At 42.3% G+C, this 15,042-nt stretch overlaps 1 protein-coding gene across 4 annotated transcripts in view; it reads right to left on the bottom strand.

The window, feature by feature from the left end:
- LOC138064374 (ectopic P granules protein 5 homolog) overlaps nucleotides 1–14,943 on the bottom strand; it is a 60,332-nt gene extending 45,389 nt beyond the window's left edge. For 2 of the 4 annotated variants that reach the window (XM_068926516.1, XM_068926515.1), the window contains exons 1-11: nucleotides 14,846–14,943; nucleotides 10,786–11,724; nucleotides 8,574–8,817; nucleotides 7,610–7,746; nucleotides 6,904–7,011; nucleotides 6,288–6,361; nucleotides 4,089–4,197; nucleotides 3,376–3,490; nucleotides 2,746–2,896; nucleotides 1,313–1,468; nucleotides 696–853 (exon numbers count right to left, since the gene is read on the bottom strand). In XM_068926516.1, the coding sequence (XP_068782617.1) occupies nucleotides 696–853; nucleotides 1,313–1,468; nucleotides 2,746–2,896; nucleotides 3,376–3,490; nucleotides 4,089–4,197; nucleotides 6,288–6,361; nucleotides 6,904–7,011; nucleotides 7,610–7,746; nucleotides 8,574–8,817; nucleotides 10,786–11,724; nucleotides 14,846–14,905 (2,251 nt within the window). In that variant the 5' untranslated portion in view covers nucleotides 14,906–14,943. Of the gene's footprint in view, nucleotides 1–695; nucleotides 854–1,312; nucleotides 1,469–2,745; nucleotides 2,897–3,375; nucleotides 3,491–4,088; nucleotides 4,198–6,287; nucleotides 6,362–6,901; nucleotides 7,012–7,609; nucleotides 7,747–8,573; nucleotides 8,818–9,819; nucleotides 10,754–10,785; nucleotides 11,725–14,845 lie in introns of those variants that run through there. The other 2 variants (XM_068926517.1, XM_068926518.1) reach the window with 2 other exon arrangements.
- Between the last annotated feature and the right edge of the window lie 99 nt (nucleotides 14,944–15,042).

Below are 15,042 nucleotides of genomic sequence, written 5' to 3' on the forward strand. Positions count from 1 at the left end.
AGTCCTGAAATGTTTTCCACGTAGAAGGCAGCAAAAGGAAAATAGCATTCAAGTACTTTGAAATAATCCTGCCATAGCTAAAGCCACCACAATTACTGCAGAGATCAAAGGACATAAGTGAAGGGGAAAGAACGGATGGCGCACAGAGCAAGAAAAGCATCCAAAGAAGATATGAGATAAGGGCAACATGCATAGCTATGAAAAATAACAAGCAGAACTCCAACATAATAAACTACTGAAGACAAAACTGTTAAGTTTGGGGGGGGGGGGGGGGGAAGAGGACTGGTGTATTTATATGACTAAGAACAGTCAACAGCTCACAACCGAAAGAGAGCTAGAAGGGATACAAAATTCCATGTCTGGATTTAAAAACTCAATCTCCAAGTAATTTTAGAGATCAAGATGGCACCTGATACGATTATACACAAAATGTACCTACTGCTTGGCATTCTTACAGCTCTCTGAAGCAGCCAGTAGTAGTCACTGTTGCAGAGAGAAAAATCAAAAGGACAGTAAATTTCAACCTATATGACAATTCCTGATGAAATGAGAATTCAGTCAAACTGGTGCTACAATCCCACAAACCGCTTCAAGATACTTCTGAGGCCTCTGGACCAGTCATGCAGCCTGAACAGAATTAATGATGCAGCAGTAGCTGAATCAGTTAAAACTGGTTCTGAGCAAAGGGATTCTACCTTTGAGCCTCTGCTTGCAGTCAGCAGGTTGTAGAGTAGAGCAGAGTTTTTCCAGGTGCTCGTTCTCCGCGCAGTGCATGACGAAGAAGAGCTTCCAAAGCATGTTGCTGGATAAAGTTCCGTAAGGCATCTCAGACATGAACAACCAGACTCCCAGCCTGTTGGATTTGAAAAAGCAGACAGAAAGTGTTTTGTTCTGTCCCAACACTTGAAAAGGAGACACATGCCCAAACTCTGCCACACAACAGAATTAGGAATGTGAGAATGTGTCTTCGCACCTCTTTCTAAGCTGATCTCATTCGGAGCTAAGCAAGTTCCCCTAGTCTGATCCCAGGGATCAAGGCTTTTAAATCCCTCCCTATCTTGATACTACCAGTAAACTGAAAAATCCTGCATATTACAGACTTATCTACATTATTAAGAGTAAATATTAAAGCTCCTGCAACTCCCAGCTTTAAATATCTATTCCCAGTTTAATTATCTAACTCCGCCAAGCCAAAGCCGGTTTCCACTGAAAGAGAACATCAGGGTGAAGGAACTGATTTGGTGTGACCTTTTGCCAAGACACTCATTCCAGGATATCGGCTTTTCAATGCAGTATTTTGGTAGCAGCCTACCTTTTGGCCTTCAGAACATGTAGAACAGCTCTAAAGAACAGCTCATCAAACTCTAGTTGCAATTTCTCCACAGAGTAGGGATGCGCTATTGATCCGTATTGTTTATTGCAGCTAACGTATTGGGCCCAGTGGTCACTGACGTGACAAAGTGTCATCCTACACAGCAGAAATAGAAGAAACAAGTTGCAGAAAGATCGTTAAGTACGTCACCACAGTATAAAAACAGAGACACGTGCAACTAGACTAGTCTAGTTACAAGATGAACAAGTTCAAGTCTCTACTCTCTAATTTCTAAGAGGCTTCCATATAAATAACATGTACCTTCCCCACCTCTTCAAGTAAGTTCAGTCTATGAACTCCAGTGCTATCCTTTCTTGGTTTGGCAAACAAACACCACGTACTCCGTTATACGAACTTAGTTTTTTCCTAATTAACTTTTGAGCCTTAAAGCAATCTTACCTTATAAACTTGCAATACATGCAAAAAACCCAGATAGGAGTAATTATGAGAGCACTAACTTACTCAGTATAGCACAAAGGAAAATACGGATTTTGTTTCAAGGAGGACACTGTTAAGTTAGAAAACATAATCATACTAGTCAGGACATATGAAGTAACTGCTAGAGATTCAACAATAAAGAGCAACTTCTCCAAATCCTTTTTCTTATGACAATATAAGGATTTTCAAGGAGTGAAATATCCTAAAACAATTCTAGACTACAACAGAGAGAAAGCAGAAACACCAGTTATAAGTAGTGGTGATCAGAGAAACTGCTGGATTTCCATGATCTTCCAGGACAAGCCTGAGCACATCCCTGATGGAAGTCTGCCTGTCACTCCACACCTCCCCCAACTCCTCTTGCCACAGCATTTCAACCCTGCAATTGCCCACTACCCAGGCAGCTTTGGAGTCCAGAGCTCTGGGGCTTCAGATTCCTGGATCAGCTAACCCTACTCACAGGGCAAAGGCTACCCAAGAACTGAGTTTTCTATTTTATTAACAGCTTTGAATTTTAAGCCAGAAAGAGAAAGACATCTTATGAGAAATATATTTTCTTCTGCAATGGAAGACTCCATAGGAGCAGGGCAAAATTGGCATGCGCACACACACACACACACACACACACCAAATTGCTACCTACTGTTTATAAACTGTTGCAGAAGGCAGTGTTATGCAAACAGTCCACTCTGTCTTATGACTTCAGCACTTCATAAGACCTCATTATGCTGGCAAACACCCACTTGAACAGTGAAGTTACAGTAAGGATGATAGCACCACAATAATCCAAATAACAGACTTTGCAGAGGAAGCACAAGCTCATGCACATGTCTTTACTTGTACTATATCACTTGTGACTAAGAACTCCTCACTTAATGCAAAAGTAACAGAGTCTGTGCAGATTCAATGGTATCATAGAGAAGATATGCTCTTACTTGATCAGCTGACCAATTCGTTTCACAAACTGCCGGTAGCGGGCTCTGTTAAATGTTTCCAGTCCCACAGACAGAAGTTCTACTAATGAGTTTGCAAAAGCAAAAATCTTCATCATCTCATAGGGAGTTGTTTTTTCAGGAAAATAAGAACCTAAAAAAAAAGTATTCATTGTCAACTGAAATTTAAATATGAAAATATAAATAATCTATACAGATTATAAGGTCTTCAGCAAGCAGTATCTTCATATACTTGTCCAGAAATTAGAGAAAAAAGGAAAGGTGGGGGGAGAGAAAAAAAGGAATTGGAGAAAAATCACAGTAACATTACAGTCATCAAGCAAGGGGGAAGAGATTAGCTCTGAAAGCACATTTGTTAGCATACCTCTCAAGCAGATCAAAATTCAAGGGAAGGACTCTAGTATTTTGCATGTTGGCATTGCTATGAATTTGCTAGTGCTAAAACGTTCAACTTGACGTTATCTCATCTATTTCGGCTGTGAGCTGTTTGGGCAGGTTCACTTCTTACTCAGTTTGAAGAGTATCTCTCACAGCACAGTAGCATTTTTGGTTGTTTTAGTCATTAATACATTTAACATAACTAAAAAGAAGAATACTCAGCAGTTGATTTACCTCCAGACTTAATTCCAAGGAACTGCTGAAACAGTTCATGAAAGGGAAACTGTGACAACAGGACAATCAAGTCGTCTTCCAAAAGCAGAATCCAGCTTGTTTCAGGATCTTCATCCTGCAGACAAATTTAGCTTTTAATAGCTTTCCCAGCAAAAGTTATGGTAGAAGAACTTAGCTACCGTACTAATTCCAGTTTGCTTGCTAGGGGAAACAAAGAAAGCACGCAAGAAAGGACAACTGAACTCTCCTTCCCACACACACAGGCCCCTCAATTCAGGCCTGCTTGTGTTTTTATATAACAGCACTCATCAGCTAGAGAACAGAACTAAACATAACGTACCCTATTAGCATAACCAACATAACCCCCTAAAGGGAAGCACATATTCAAATGCACGTCTATTTCCATATCGTATATACATATTGAAATCCATTACGTTGCATTAAACAAGCTGTATTTTTCCCTCCTTTCGCATGCAATAGTTCCAACAAAGTTTAACTTATACCTGTTAACATTCATTACTGGAAACTCAAGTCTCCAGTACTATCTACAGTCATACCACAGAGATGCAAGGAGACAAAAATAGGTCTAAATTTAAAGAGATGCTTTATAACCGAGTAACAGTCACCTTTACTTCCTCCAGTTCACAAGACCAATACAATAAGCTTAAGCAAAAGCATTAAGAAAAAAAAAAAAAAAAAGTTCTTTACTGTACCTCTTCTCCTCCTTCATCTACTAGTGTCCAGTTTCCAGATTCTTTTCCAGATGAAGAGGAAGTTTTTCTTTCACTTGGTTTCATATGGCACATGAAGTCCACTCGATTCCTGAGGACATAAACCCATTTAAGGTGAAAATCACAATTAGAAAAATTAGAAAAAAAATAAGAATTCTGAATTTAGTCACCTCTTAGTTAAAAGAGGACATTTTAAACCAGATACAAGAAAATAACCAGTATGTCAAATACCCTGATGTCCTACAAAACTCACACCAATCTGATGTCTGAATTCAGTTTTCCATCTTCCAAGCAATATTCTGAACAACGTAAGTGGCTAGCACCCCTGTACAGCAAGTCACATTAAATAGGTAAGAAACAACGCTATTCTTTGTTTGTCTACACTAAAAACCCAAAAGTCAAATTAAAAGGAAAAGTTATTGCTAAGAAGAGGTACTTCACAACTATCATTTAAGGCTATCAGCTGGGGAGACTAACAGGGCAAGCGCAGGCCAGCTCCACTCCACATCTTGTACAGCCACATTAGCTAGACACCACATCAAAATTAGCAAGGCTCATCCTAGGCACGCTGAGCTACCGCAACTAAACAACTTCCAGAAAGGAGCCGCCTCCCGTCAAGCCAGCTCCAAGTGCGGCACAGAGATTCAAGTTTGTCTGTCTGAAACCATTTTGGCACACGTTAAGAGTTGCCCTGTTCTAACGCTCACTCATTTATTCTAGCCTTCTTCAAATGAGAAAGCGTATTTGTTTCAACTTCCAATACCGCGAACCTGACAAAATCTAGAGGAAAAATAATTCATATATCAGACCGCCTTATATCTGGGACACTAGTTTTCAGGCTGCGTACTGCATAAATTCTTAGTTGTATAGGCATATACCAGGAAATCAAATGAACATGCAAAAAAAAAAAAGGACTAAAAAAGGTTAAAATCGTAACATTTAACTTCTTATCAGCTAGGAACGTACCGGTAGAACTCTGCACATATCGCTACAAGACACCGGAAGCATATCACCTGAGCGGTCACAGATTTGGAGTGAGGGAGTATCTCCCAGAACTCATACTCTGATAACATGAACATTTTACAAACAGAACACAAGTGTTAAGATACCAGTTTCGCAAACCAAATTTAGAATTAAAACTTGTTCTTGACATGCACCAACCACAACAGCGTCAGCCCTGCGATGGGCAGAACAGCCACAGCGAAAGTTTGGCATTCTTGCATCAACAGTTGGGAGAGCCGCTCCAGACACCCCAGAAGCGTCTACGTTCAAAGTGCAAGCAACAAAACACGCTAGCAACGTGCTAGCAACGTCCTCAGCACGCACTTGTTCCCCAAACAGCTCTAGATAGGAACTGTAAAACAAAACCCTTTACTGTAGGCTCTTATTTTAGTTCCTAAATAGGAGTCCAAGTTAATTTAGGGTCAATCTATCAAGATCCAACTGACAGCCCTACGGACCAGCAGTTTGATCCTTTGCAATTAACATTTACACAAAAAAACATCAGTCTACCGTTCTTAAAGGGTACAGACTTAATGTGTTCGGGCCACAGACTTGCAACCTTCCTACTGCAATGAGCATGCCCAAGTGGGCAACTATCTCCCCATGCTAATCTCTAACAAGCAAATCAGAGAGAAAGGCTAATGACTAAAGAAGAACTCAGAAGGGGAGCAAATTATGCTTATTATGTTTTATCCAAAGCACACAACAACAGTTTTCGCTAATAAATGATTTCATTAACTAGCTTTTCCAAGCATCATGTCTTCCTTCTAGATAAGAGGGGAAAAAAAATAAAGATCACAAACTCCAACTCTGCTAAACCCTTTCCTCAAGCACTTTTGTTACAGAGATAGTATTCCCAGCAGGTAATTGTGGAAACGCGGTCAAGAACGTTATTTCAGAGTTCACAATAACAAACACGCAGGTATGTCAGAAATCACTAGCTATTCGACAGGTGAAAGCAAGTTCCAGCATATGGCATGCAGTAGGGTAACATAATGCCAAGGCTGTAATCTGAGGTGAATAAAAAAAGTTTGAATTTAACTACAAATCTCTTAGCCGTGCCTGCTTTTATGACTTTGCCTGCTGCATGCTTTCAGGGTTGTACAGGTAGACCCTGTACCATTACATTTTCAACTATTAATCCGAATACGTTTATAAAAGCATATTTTTCACACTTACTTGACAGGAGACATAAGCAAGGCAAGAGACTGCATGAAATGAAAGACACCTGAAGGGTTATCCAAGACTTTGATCTGAAAGAAAACATAAAATCCATAAAGTCTAAGTTAACCAAAAGGCAAGTTAGTTTTACCAGAGAAATTCATATTCCAAGTTTCACATTCCTTGTTGCCAGCTTTTTGTTCAGATGAAAAAGTATACACGAAAGACAACTCCAGCCCCTTGGAGGAAATGGTGCAATGGTACAAGATTAGATTTTCTCAACAGAAGGAGGTAAAAAGGAATTTAAAGGGGTAGGGGGGGACACCAAGCACACTAAAAGCTCCACCCAATCCTCAATTCCCTTTTGAGTCTCTCTAGCCAAGGAGGAGTGAGAAGAGGTATTGCATTTCCCTGCTAACCTTCTCGCGGTTGAGACAACGCGTGTGTGCGTGTGTGTCTGTGTGTGTGTACACATATACGACTTGACAACCTCCTCACTGTTATCTTGACTCCACACACCCAGAAACATGCAGCAGTCACAGGGGATTGATTAGGAACTAGACATTCTCCTCTCCTATCCACTCCACTCCCACTCCAACCTGCCAAAAAAAAAAAAAGAATTAAACATTCACACCTGAATGAATGGAACAGCCCATTCACCGATCCCAGCTGGACACCGGAGGATGTGGTTGAAGAGGAAGAGATGGTCACCTGGACAGCCAATTCTTTGCAACACTGACACCTAAAAGGAAAGTGTACAGGAACCTTGTAAATAATTTCAAGGTTCATTCTTTTACAGTCTCGCTAAACAGAAAAATAATGCTTTTTCATTTCTCACACTTTTCAACGAGCCTTGGCTTTCATGGCAAGTAATAGGAGAACAATGTTGAAAGGCTGCTGTTTGGCTTATGAGCTACAGCACCATTTTCTCTGGAGTAGGAAAAAATGTAGTAAAATTGTAAAGTAATTAAAACTAATTTATTTAAAAACCAGTAAGAACAAAAGTTTCCCAAAACTGACAGGACTGAACACTCTTACTTCCAAAACAAGAACAGCAATGCGCAATATTCGTTAAAACACTCATGTCCACCTTGAGCAGTGTGGGCTGCCAGCAGTGATGGCAGTTGGTCATGTGCCAGACCTCATTAAGACTGTTCATCTCCACTGACTTTATCAGACAAGGGAATTCACTTTAAAGATTCAGCAAGAGATTCTGTTCCCCAATGAGAAAAAAATAAAATAAAAAAGGATTGCACATGGGACAGCAGTGAGAGAAACACGACTTCTGAACTGATCTCAGGTCCTCGATCACACAGCTATATCCATGCTCACTCCCTCACCAGTCTCCGCAACCAGGTGAGAAGGTCACTTTGAAACTGAGGGTCTTCGATAACTCTACGAGTGAAACTGAAAAGAACGCTGATACATTCTTTCAGGTGGCTCAAGTCTGAAGAAAGATTTTCTGACTGCTTCGAAACTGTAAATTAAAAACAGAATTAAGGAGCTTTGATGAGCAACTCTTGCAGTAGTAGCATAAGCAGCGGTTTGGAGATTCTATAGAAAACTTCCTCTCTCTGTATATAGATATAGAGATGCTTCAACACAGTGGCTCTCTAGAACGGACAGAAAAGATGACTCAATTATAATATTATATAAAATACTTTAAATAAGTACTGGACACCAATTACAAAAAGAATATACTATAGTTATTCTCATAAAAGGCCTCCTTTCAGCATGAACTTTGTAAGAACCAGCACATTTACTATGCATATGAACAACTGGGGCTGGCGGAGGACTAGGAAGAATAAATACACAGTAGGAGGGATATTTTAGCTAAAAGATGGTATTGCCACAAGCCCAAATCAGTGAGGTGCTTCAGAAAACCAAAAAGATATCTAAGGATTAGAGCTGTGAGATTGCAAACAGCCTTCCAAAAGGATTAAAGCAGCAAGATCCAGCTGGTTTTAAAACAGTCTATAATCAGTCTGGAAAAGGGATTGTATCGTATGCTGCCTTTGACAAGGGGTCAGGATGTCCCACCCCATCCAGTATTCCTCCAGGGTGACCAGTGGCAGTAGATAACCTAGACAGAAGGCAACGCTCCTGCACTCAACTTCTGCTCTACTGCAGGCTAAGGTAAGAGAATTAGAGTTTTTCTGCAAGAGAATAATTTCACTGATCACTGCATAATATCTACAGAAATACTCCTATACATAAATCCCACCACAAGAACTCCAAAACTCCAGGCAAACAAGGTGTTCAGCACCCCGGCAGCACAGGCAGCTGCCCAGACAAGCAACACACCTTGTTCTTGCTGCTGAAGAGCCACCGACCTCAGCAGGGATGAGCTGTTGAGCAACCTGTAGATATAAGACTCCACTTGTAAGCGAGACAACACCGAAGTGTACAAGTGCAGCGCCAGCGTCTGATGCACGTGCTCTGCTTTAACTTCAAACAGCTTTTTCAGTTCCCCCAACACGCTTTCATTCATCTCTACTGTTTGATAGCGATGGTGACCTGACACTTTGCACTGATCTGCACAGACACCCTGAAAAGAAAGCAATTATTTTATGTAAGTGGTTTTTGTCATTTTGTTTGCTTAAGTGTGCTTACAGAAATTAACTCTGGCACAACCCTCCACTCAATAGATTTCAAAGCTTTCATGAAAGTGGCCACTTTACAGATGGAAAAGACAGAAATCTGGGAGCATCTTACTTAGTTTTCAGAGTTGCTGACTGCTGAAGATGCAACAGATCCCAGACTTAAAAAAAAAAAAAGAAAAAAAAAAAGAAAAAAAAAAGAAAAAAAAAAGAAAAAAAAAAAGAAAAAAAACCCCTTCAATAACCCAAAATTCAGCAAATCGATATCAGATGAAGTAACTTGTCTCTATCAGTGACAGATGTGAACAAAATCAGGGTATTCTACTTCCAGCTGAGTGCAACTGCTTTTTAGTTTATGGATTTTCATAAACATTCAGATCTGCTGTCTTAAAGCCAAAACATACACTGACGCAAGCTAAAAGCTTTTACAGGCTCCCAGAGCTCAATATTTATTAGTACTTCCCCAAAATACACTCACAATTTCTCACATGAATTGCACTCCAACTTTTCCCAAACTGGAATTCAAGGCTGAGAACAATCTTCCTCCGCCCCAGCTCTAATTCCTTAGCACAAGGAAACCACAATAAGTAACATCCCTGTTTTTCCCTTTTACGCAGCCACAAAATGTGCTTCGCAGCATGCACTTAGGAAGCTTGGCTTGAATGTATTCTTGTGTTAACTTAGTTATTATAATAACTAACTAAGTTATTAGAATTGATATTAAAAAGACAATTATCTGCACATACACACAATAAACAGTAATTTGGAAGGGACTGAAGCAAGCAGCAAACCGGCAAGCTTCGCCCACTGTATGTTGACCAGTGGAGATGTAAGAGTGAAGAGAAAATTACTTTCAGTGTAGGAACTGATCAAAATAAAACTGGAAGTCTAATAATGTTCAGTAGAACAGGTTCACTGCATTTTTATTCTCTAGTAGAAAAGACTCACACCTGTTCAGTGGATGTCTCTCTGCATCTTCTTAACTCTAAGGAACTGCATAGGAGAAGCACTAGCTTTAGAACTGCACTTGTAGGAAACAACAGTGAAACCACCATACGTAACAGTCTTCAGCGCTCTTACCATCGTGTTATCAGAATCGGTTACAAACAGTATCAGAGAAATAGTTTCATTGCTCCCACTATGACCAGTTCCAAAAACAAGTTACACAGAACAAGTTCAGGGGAAGATTTCTCCGGTGCATGCACCAAAAACCTCCCCAAAGCACTCTGGTTTATTGACAGCACTGCTACAGAGTACTAGGGCCACCCTGGAAGTTGCTATAACCACAGTTACACTTATGGAGCAACAGTTACGGGAATCGGATGCATCTCACACTCCCTACGCTCCACTCCCTATGCTCCAGACAACAGGGTCAGCGGGAGCAGGACTTGTTCCACTGCACCCGCAGCCTCTGCCAGCAGGACAGTCAGGAACGACATCAATAAAAATTACTGCTGTAGGCAGCAGTCCAGATGCAACAGGCAGAAGCAGCACCACGGTAATTTTGAAGTCCTGGCTATAGTCCTATTCCACCATGGATCGCTTGCGCCCAGTCCTTGTGAAGGACTGGAGTGGCACAAACGTGACCCAATCACAACGAGCAGAATTGACTATACACATCTCACTCTGACTGAGTACAAAGGAGTTCGGCTCCAGAAGAGATCATTAACAGAGATTGTGCTATCCTATATTTGTCAAAGTTTAAATCAAGGAACAAACTGTCTTAAACGTCAACAGGATGATATTCTTAAGTACTGGAGGGGGGTTACTGGGACAGTGCAGAGAAGGAAAAGCAAACGTAACCATCTCTTTCACAACAAACCACCCTCAATTCAGTGAACACGATGACACGGAAAGTTAATGTCTGGAATCATGTCCAAATAGTTTTAGTTCAGAAGTAGTTTCAGTAACAGCACCTGCACGGTTTTCTGTTCTTCTTTAAAAGTCCACAGCCTCCCCTTTGCGTTTTGGCAGTCTGTCGTCACGGCCTGCAGCTCAGCCTCAGCCAGTAATAGCTGCTTCCTACAGCGCATGTAGTTCAGGAGCAGTTCATGAAACTCATGCCTATCCTGATGAGCAACACTTCCAAATTCCTCTGCATAGCAGTCAACATTTTCCAGCCATGAACACGGCTCAAAAATTTTCAGCTGCTCTCTGGTAAACGGCACCAGTTCTGGTACAGTTGGGATTTCTGGATACAGCCTTTCGTTGTGTAATAGCGGTTTGACTGCCACTACGGTTGGTCTCTCGTAAGACAGTTCAGCTGACAAGTCTGGATAAACAGGTTTCAATCCCGAATGTTGAACATATACTTTGGATTTCTCACAGAGCTGTGACATGGTAACAGGAAGCTTCTCCAAGGAACGGACAAGAGGATTTTTAACGTCTTGAACGCTTTCAGTTCCTTTGTCCTGTACAAAGCCCACTAGTGTCTGAGAGCCAGCAGCACTGGAATGAAAGGTACTACCCAATACATCACAGCTTCCTGATTTACTGCCAACAGCCTTCCCAAGGCTCTGGGGCCTGCCCAGCTTGCTTCTCCCATTCTTCTCATCATTCCCCCTACAACCCTCACCTAAGGGATGAGCTTTGTGCTCTCCTCCAGCTGCTGGAGGCCCTAAAGTCACTGCTGAAGATACTTCGCTTGCTAAGGTTAAAGTACTTGAGGGGATGTCACACGCATCATTTATAGTTTTTCCATCCTCTGCTTCATCATTGAGCTGGATTTCTGCAAATCCTTCAGGATGTTCCACTTGCACTTTACTGGCTTGAGAAGACACTTCTGCCACAGGCGGGAGGAAGACATCATCAGACTCCTGGATCTGGGGCTCTTCATTACTTTTTTTCTTTTTTTCCTAGAAATAAATTAACAGAGAGTCATTAATAAACAAATCTCTCTTCCCTGCCTCCCAAACCCAACCATCATCAGAAGTAGCGATTGTTAACCGCACAACTCCAAAAAGCCCTTCTTACCAGGTTAGTTTTCATAATACTAAAGGTAAAAAGAAATGCACCAAACACAGATCCTTGTTCCTTAGCTCCTCATTAAAGACTATCTATCATTGGTCAGTTCTGGAATGATGCTTCAGTGTTTCTCCATAAAAAGCTATAAAAAACCCAGAACAGAGTCTGTCCTATTAACGTACAAAATAATCAAAGTACCAGGACGCTGACCTCTACAAAGAGTCACTAGATTGTGCCCCAGTAAGTTACTTAGAAATGCATCTTAGGCTTTATTGAGATATTTTAATGCACTGAAAAGAAAATAATTTTCAAGAATAAATATTAATTTTGAAACAAAGAGAGGTCTGGAAAGCATCTGTAAATTATATCTAAAATCATCATGAAATCTGTACAACTACCAAAATATCTATTTTCTATAGGTGTTACATGCTAGAGAGACAGAAAAGCTTAAAAATAACAGACATTTAAATCGCAAAGAGATTATTTACTTGCAAATTAAGATCAGTTTTGAGTAGACTCCCCATAACCCTAGCCTGAAGTGTACATTTGTAGTCTCCTTCCCAAAGCACAGTTTGTGAAATAATGCTACATATAAAAATCAATAAAGATGTGATAAAGATGCACTTGTAATTAGAGTATACTTATCTGTTTCTAAAAAGAGAAATTGGGAAGAGCTGGGTTACACCCCTCCAGTTTTGAATGACCCACAAAATATAACAAAGAACATAACAGAAATTATAAAAAGCTTCCATATTCCTCCAGAAATAGGGAGGAATTGTGGATATTTGCTGGTAATTTCATGGACACTTTCACCAAGCAGCTGATGCGTGATTTTGTCTTATGAGAGGGCATATAGGAAAACAAGTCTAAACACCAAGGCCTTAGCTAACCTTGATCTCAACTGCCTACTTTTAATTAAAGCAGATGCTCTCAGCTCCCTTACAAAAGGGTAATACACTGGCTTTTGCTTGCAGACTGCTCTCAACAGTGTATTAAAATCTGCAAACACTTTTGATCACAAAACGCTGCTGACACACTCCAAGACTAGTTAGAGCTATGAAGGAGAAGTTAAAAATACATCAGCACAACGAAGCAGAACCTGTAGTTACAGTAAACATCTCCTGACAATTAATTACAAAGTCAGTATTTTTCAGAGGATACTACATCACAGTTTTGTTGACAGCATTGTGATCTGCACGCTTCACAAACATGCAAGACTGCTGGTTCGTTCTTCTCTACAATCTCAAAGTTCCTCCTTGCAGCCCTCGTACAGTTGAAACTCCCTTTATCTCTGAGGAGCATTCTCCCACCACCAGGATATTCAAATGTTACTGTTAGACAAAAACAGCTTCTTGCAAAATTTATGAAGTGTCTGTCAGCTCTCACTTTCGGGGTGGGGGAGGGGGAAGCTGTAATCTTAACAGGTATTTCACCTGAGAAGGGATGAGAGAAATCAGGCCCTGAATTCACATAAAAGCTTAACTTGTTGTTCTCTCTTCTGAGCACTTTGCCTTTAAGTCTAAAGATGACGTTAGCTCATTAGGCTTGTCCTGTGCCTAATCGTTCTTTCCTAGCATTGAAGTGAACTAGTTTCAGCAAAAGACATCTATGTACAGACAACTATCCTTTCCGGAAGTATTTCTGCAATAACTGACTAGCCTTCAACAGTTCTGGGTTCACGGGTTTTACTACCTCACTGTGTTTGAATCAGTTTATCGTTACTGGTCTGCCCAGGCTCAGCTTTGGGCATGCTGTTTTCAGAAAGCCCCAGGCTTCATCCCACTCGGCAGCATGCTGAGCCTGTCTGGGGCAAGGCAGCCCTTCTCCCAGCTCTCAAGAACGACACCTTTTCAAAGGTCTACGGCTGCCTTGGGACAAGGGAATGGAAAACTCCTTACTGTGGTTGGGCCCCAAACTGCATCCTCAAACATCCCTGCACATTAACAGAGAATGAGGGTGCAGAATATAACAACAACATCATCACCCAGAAAGGGAGCAGGTCACATGCAGCCCTGCAGCACTCTGGATTCTCACACGTCCTGATCTCCCAGGAATCTTCCTCCCTCACGAGTAGTTTCATAGTGAATTACACCTGGAAGGGACAGCCAATGACCGCAGCCACCAGAGTCACTGTACACACGTAGTTAATGAACCACCAGTCATCTGTGAGTCACTGCCTTCCTGCAGGGAACTGATTCTCTTAAACAGCAGCCTCAAACATTGACAGCCCTGTGCATACTGTGGCGCTGAATCAAAACACAACCATGACATGCTTACTCTTCCAGCATGAGATTTTTTTTTTTCCTTCCAGGCCTTACTCGCTTTGGATTCAGGAATCACAGCTGTAGTTTGCACTTGGGTTTAACCCTGTTTACCAAATGGTGTTCAATAAATGCATCTGGTTTTTTTCGGAAGACTCTGACAGCCTTTGCTCTATGTAGTACAACTTGTAACAGGCAAAGCAAAAAGACATAAACAATCACATAGATATGCTTCCATTTAAACTCAGCTCCGCGGCAAGATATTTCAGTTCAGGCCTTTCCCATGCATTACTGAAATACTAATACAGCGCAGCTGCAAGAAGAGCAAAGCCTTCGGGAAGCCGATGGCAACAGCATCCTGAACCACGAACACATTCACGTCCACCTAAAAGTTACACCTGGCAACCGAAGCACCGGCTGCTGGAGAAGCAGCAGTACTCCGCGCCAGGCACGGCCTCGCGCGCTGAACGGCTCCCAGCCAGAGCGGCGCGTACGAGCGCCGCGAAGGCTCTTCGGTCCCACGCTAGGCCGACCCGTCGCTGAGAGCCAAGGAGCCCTCGCGCGGCTTCACCTCGAGGGCAAATCCAGCGGCCTGGACGGGCAGAGCCGCTCCAGCAGGCCCCGCGCCGCAAGCATAAAAAGTTTGTTTACGCCAACGCCGAAAAGAAGCCCCTTGTACGGCGCAAAAACCATCGCAACAAACGCCGCCGCCGGGACGCCGGAGACCTCCGCCCGCCCGCCGCCGCCCTACCTTGGCTCTGCCCTTGGCCCGGGCCTTGCGGGGGGGCCGCACGGCCGCCGCCTCCGCCATGGCCCCGCCGCGGCCCCGCCCGCCTCGCGGCTGCCCCGGCGGCGGCGGCGGAAGGGGCGGTGGCAGGAGCCCCGCGCGCGGCCAATCAGCAGCGAGGCGAGTACGGCGGCGGCCGAGGGACACAACACGGCGGCTGC

The sequence above is a fragment of the Struthio camelus genome, chromosome Z (assembly GCF_040807025.1).
Source record: "Struthio camelus isolate bStrCam1 chromosome Z, bStrCam1.hap1, whole genome shotgun sequence".
NCBI classification, from domain to species: domain Eukaryota; kingdom Metazoa; phylum Chordata; class Aves; order Struthioniformes; family Struthionidae; genus Struthio; species Struthio camelus.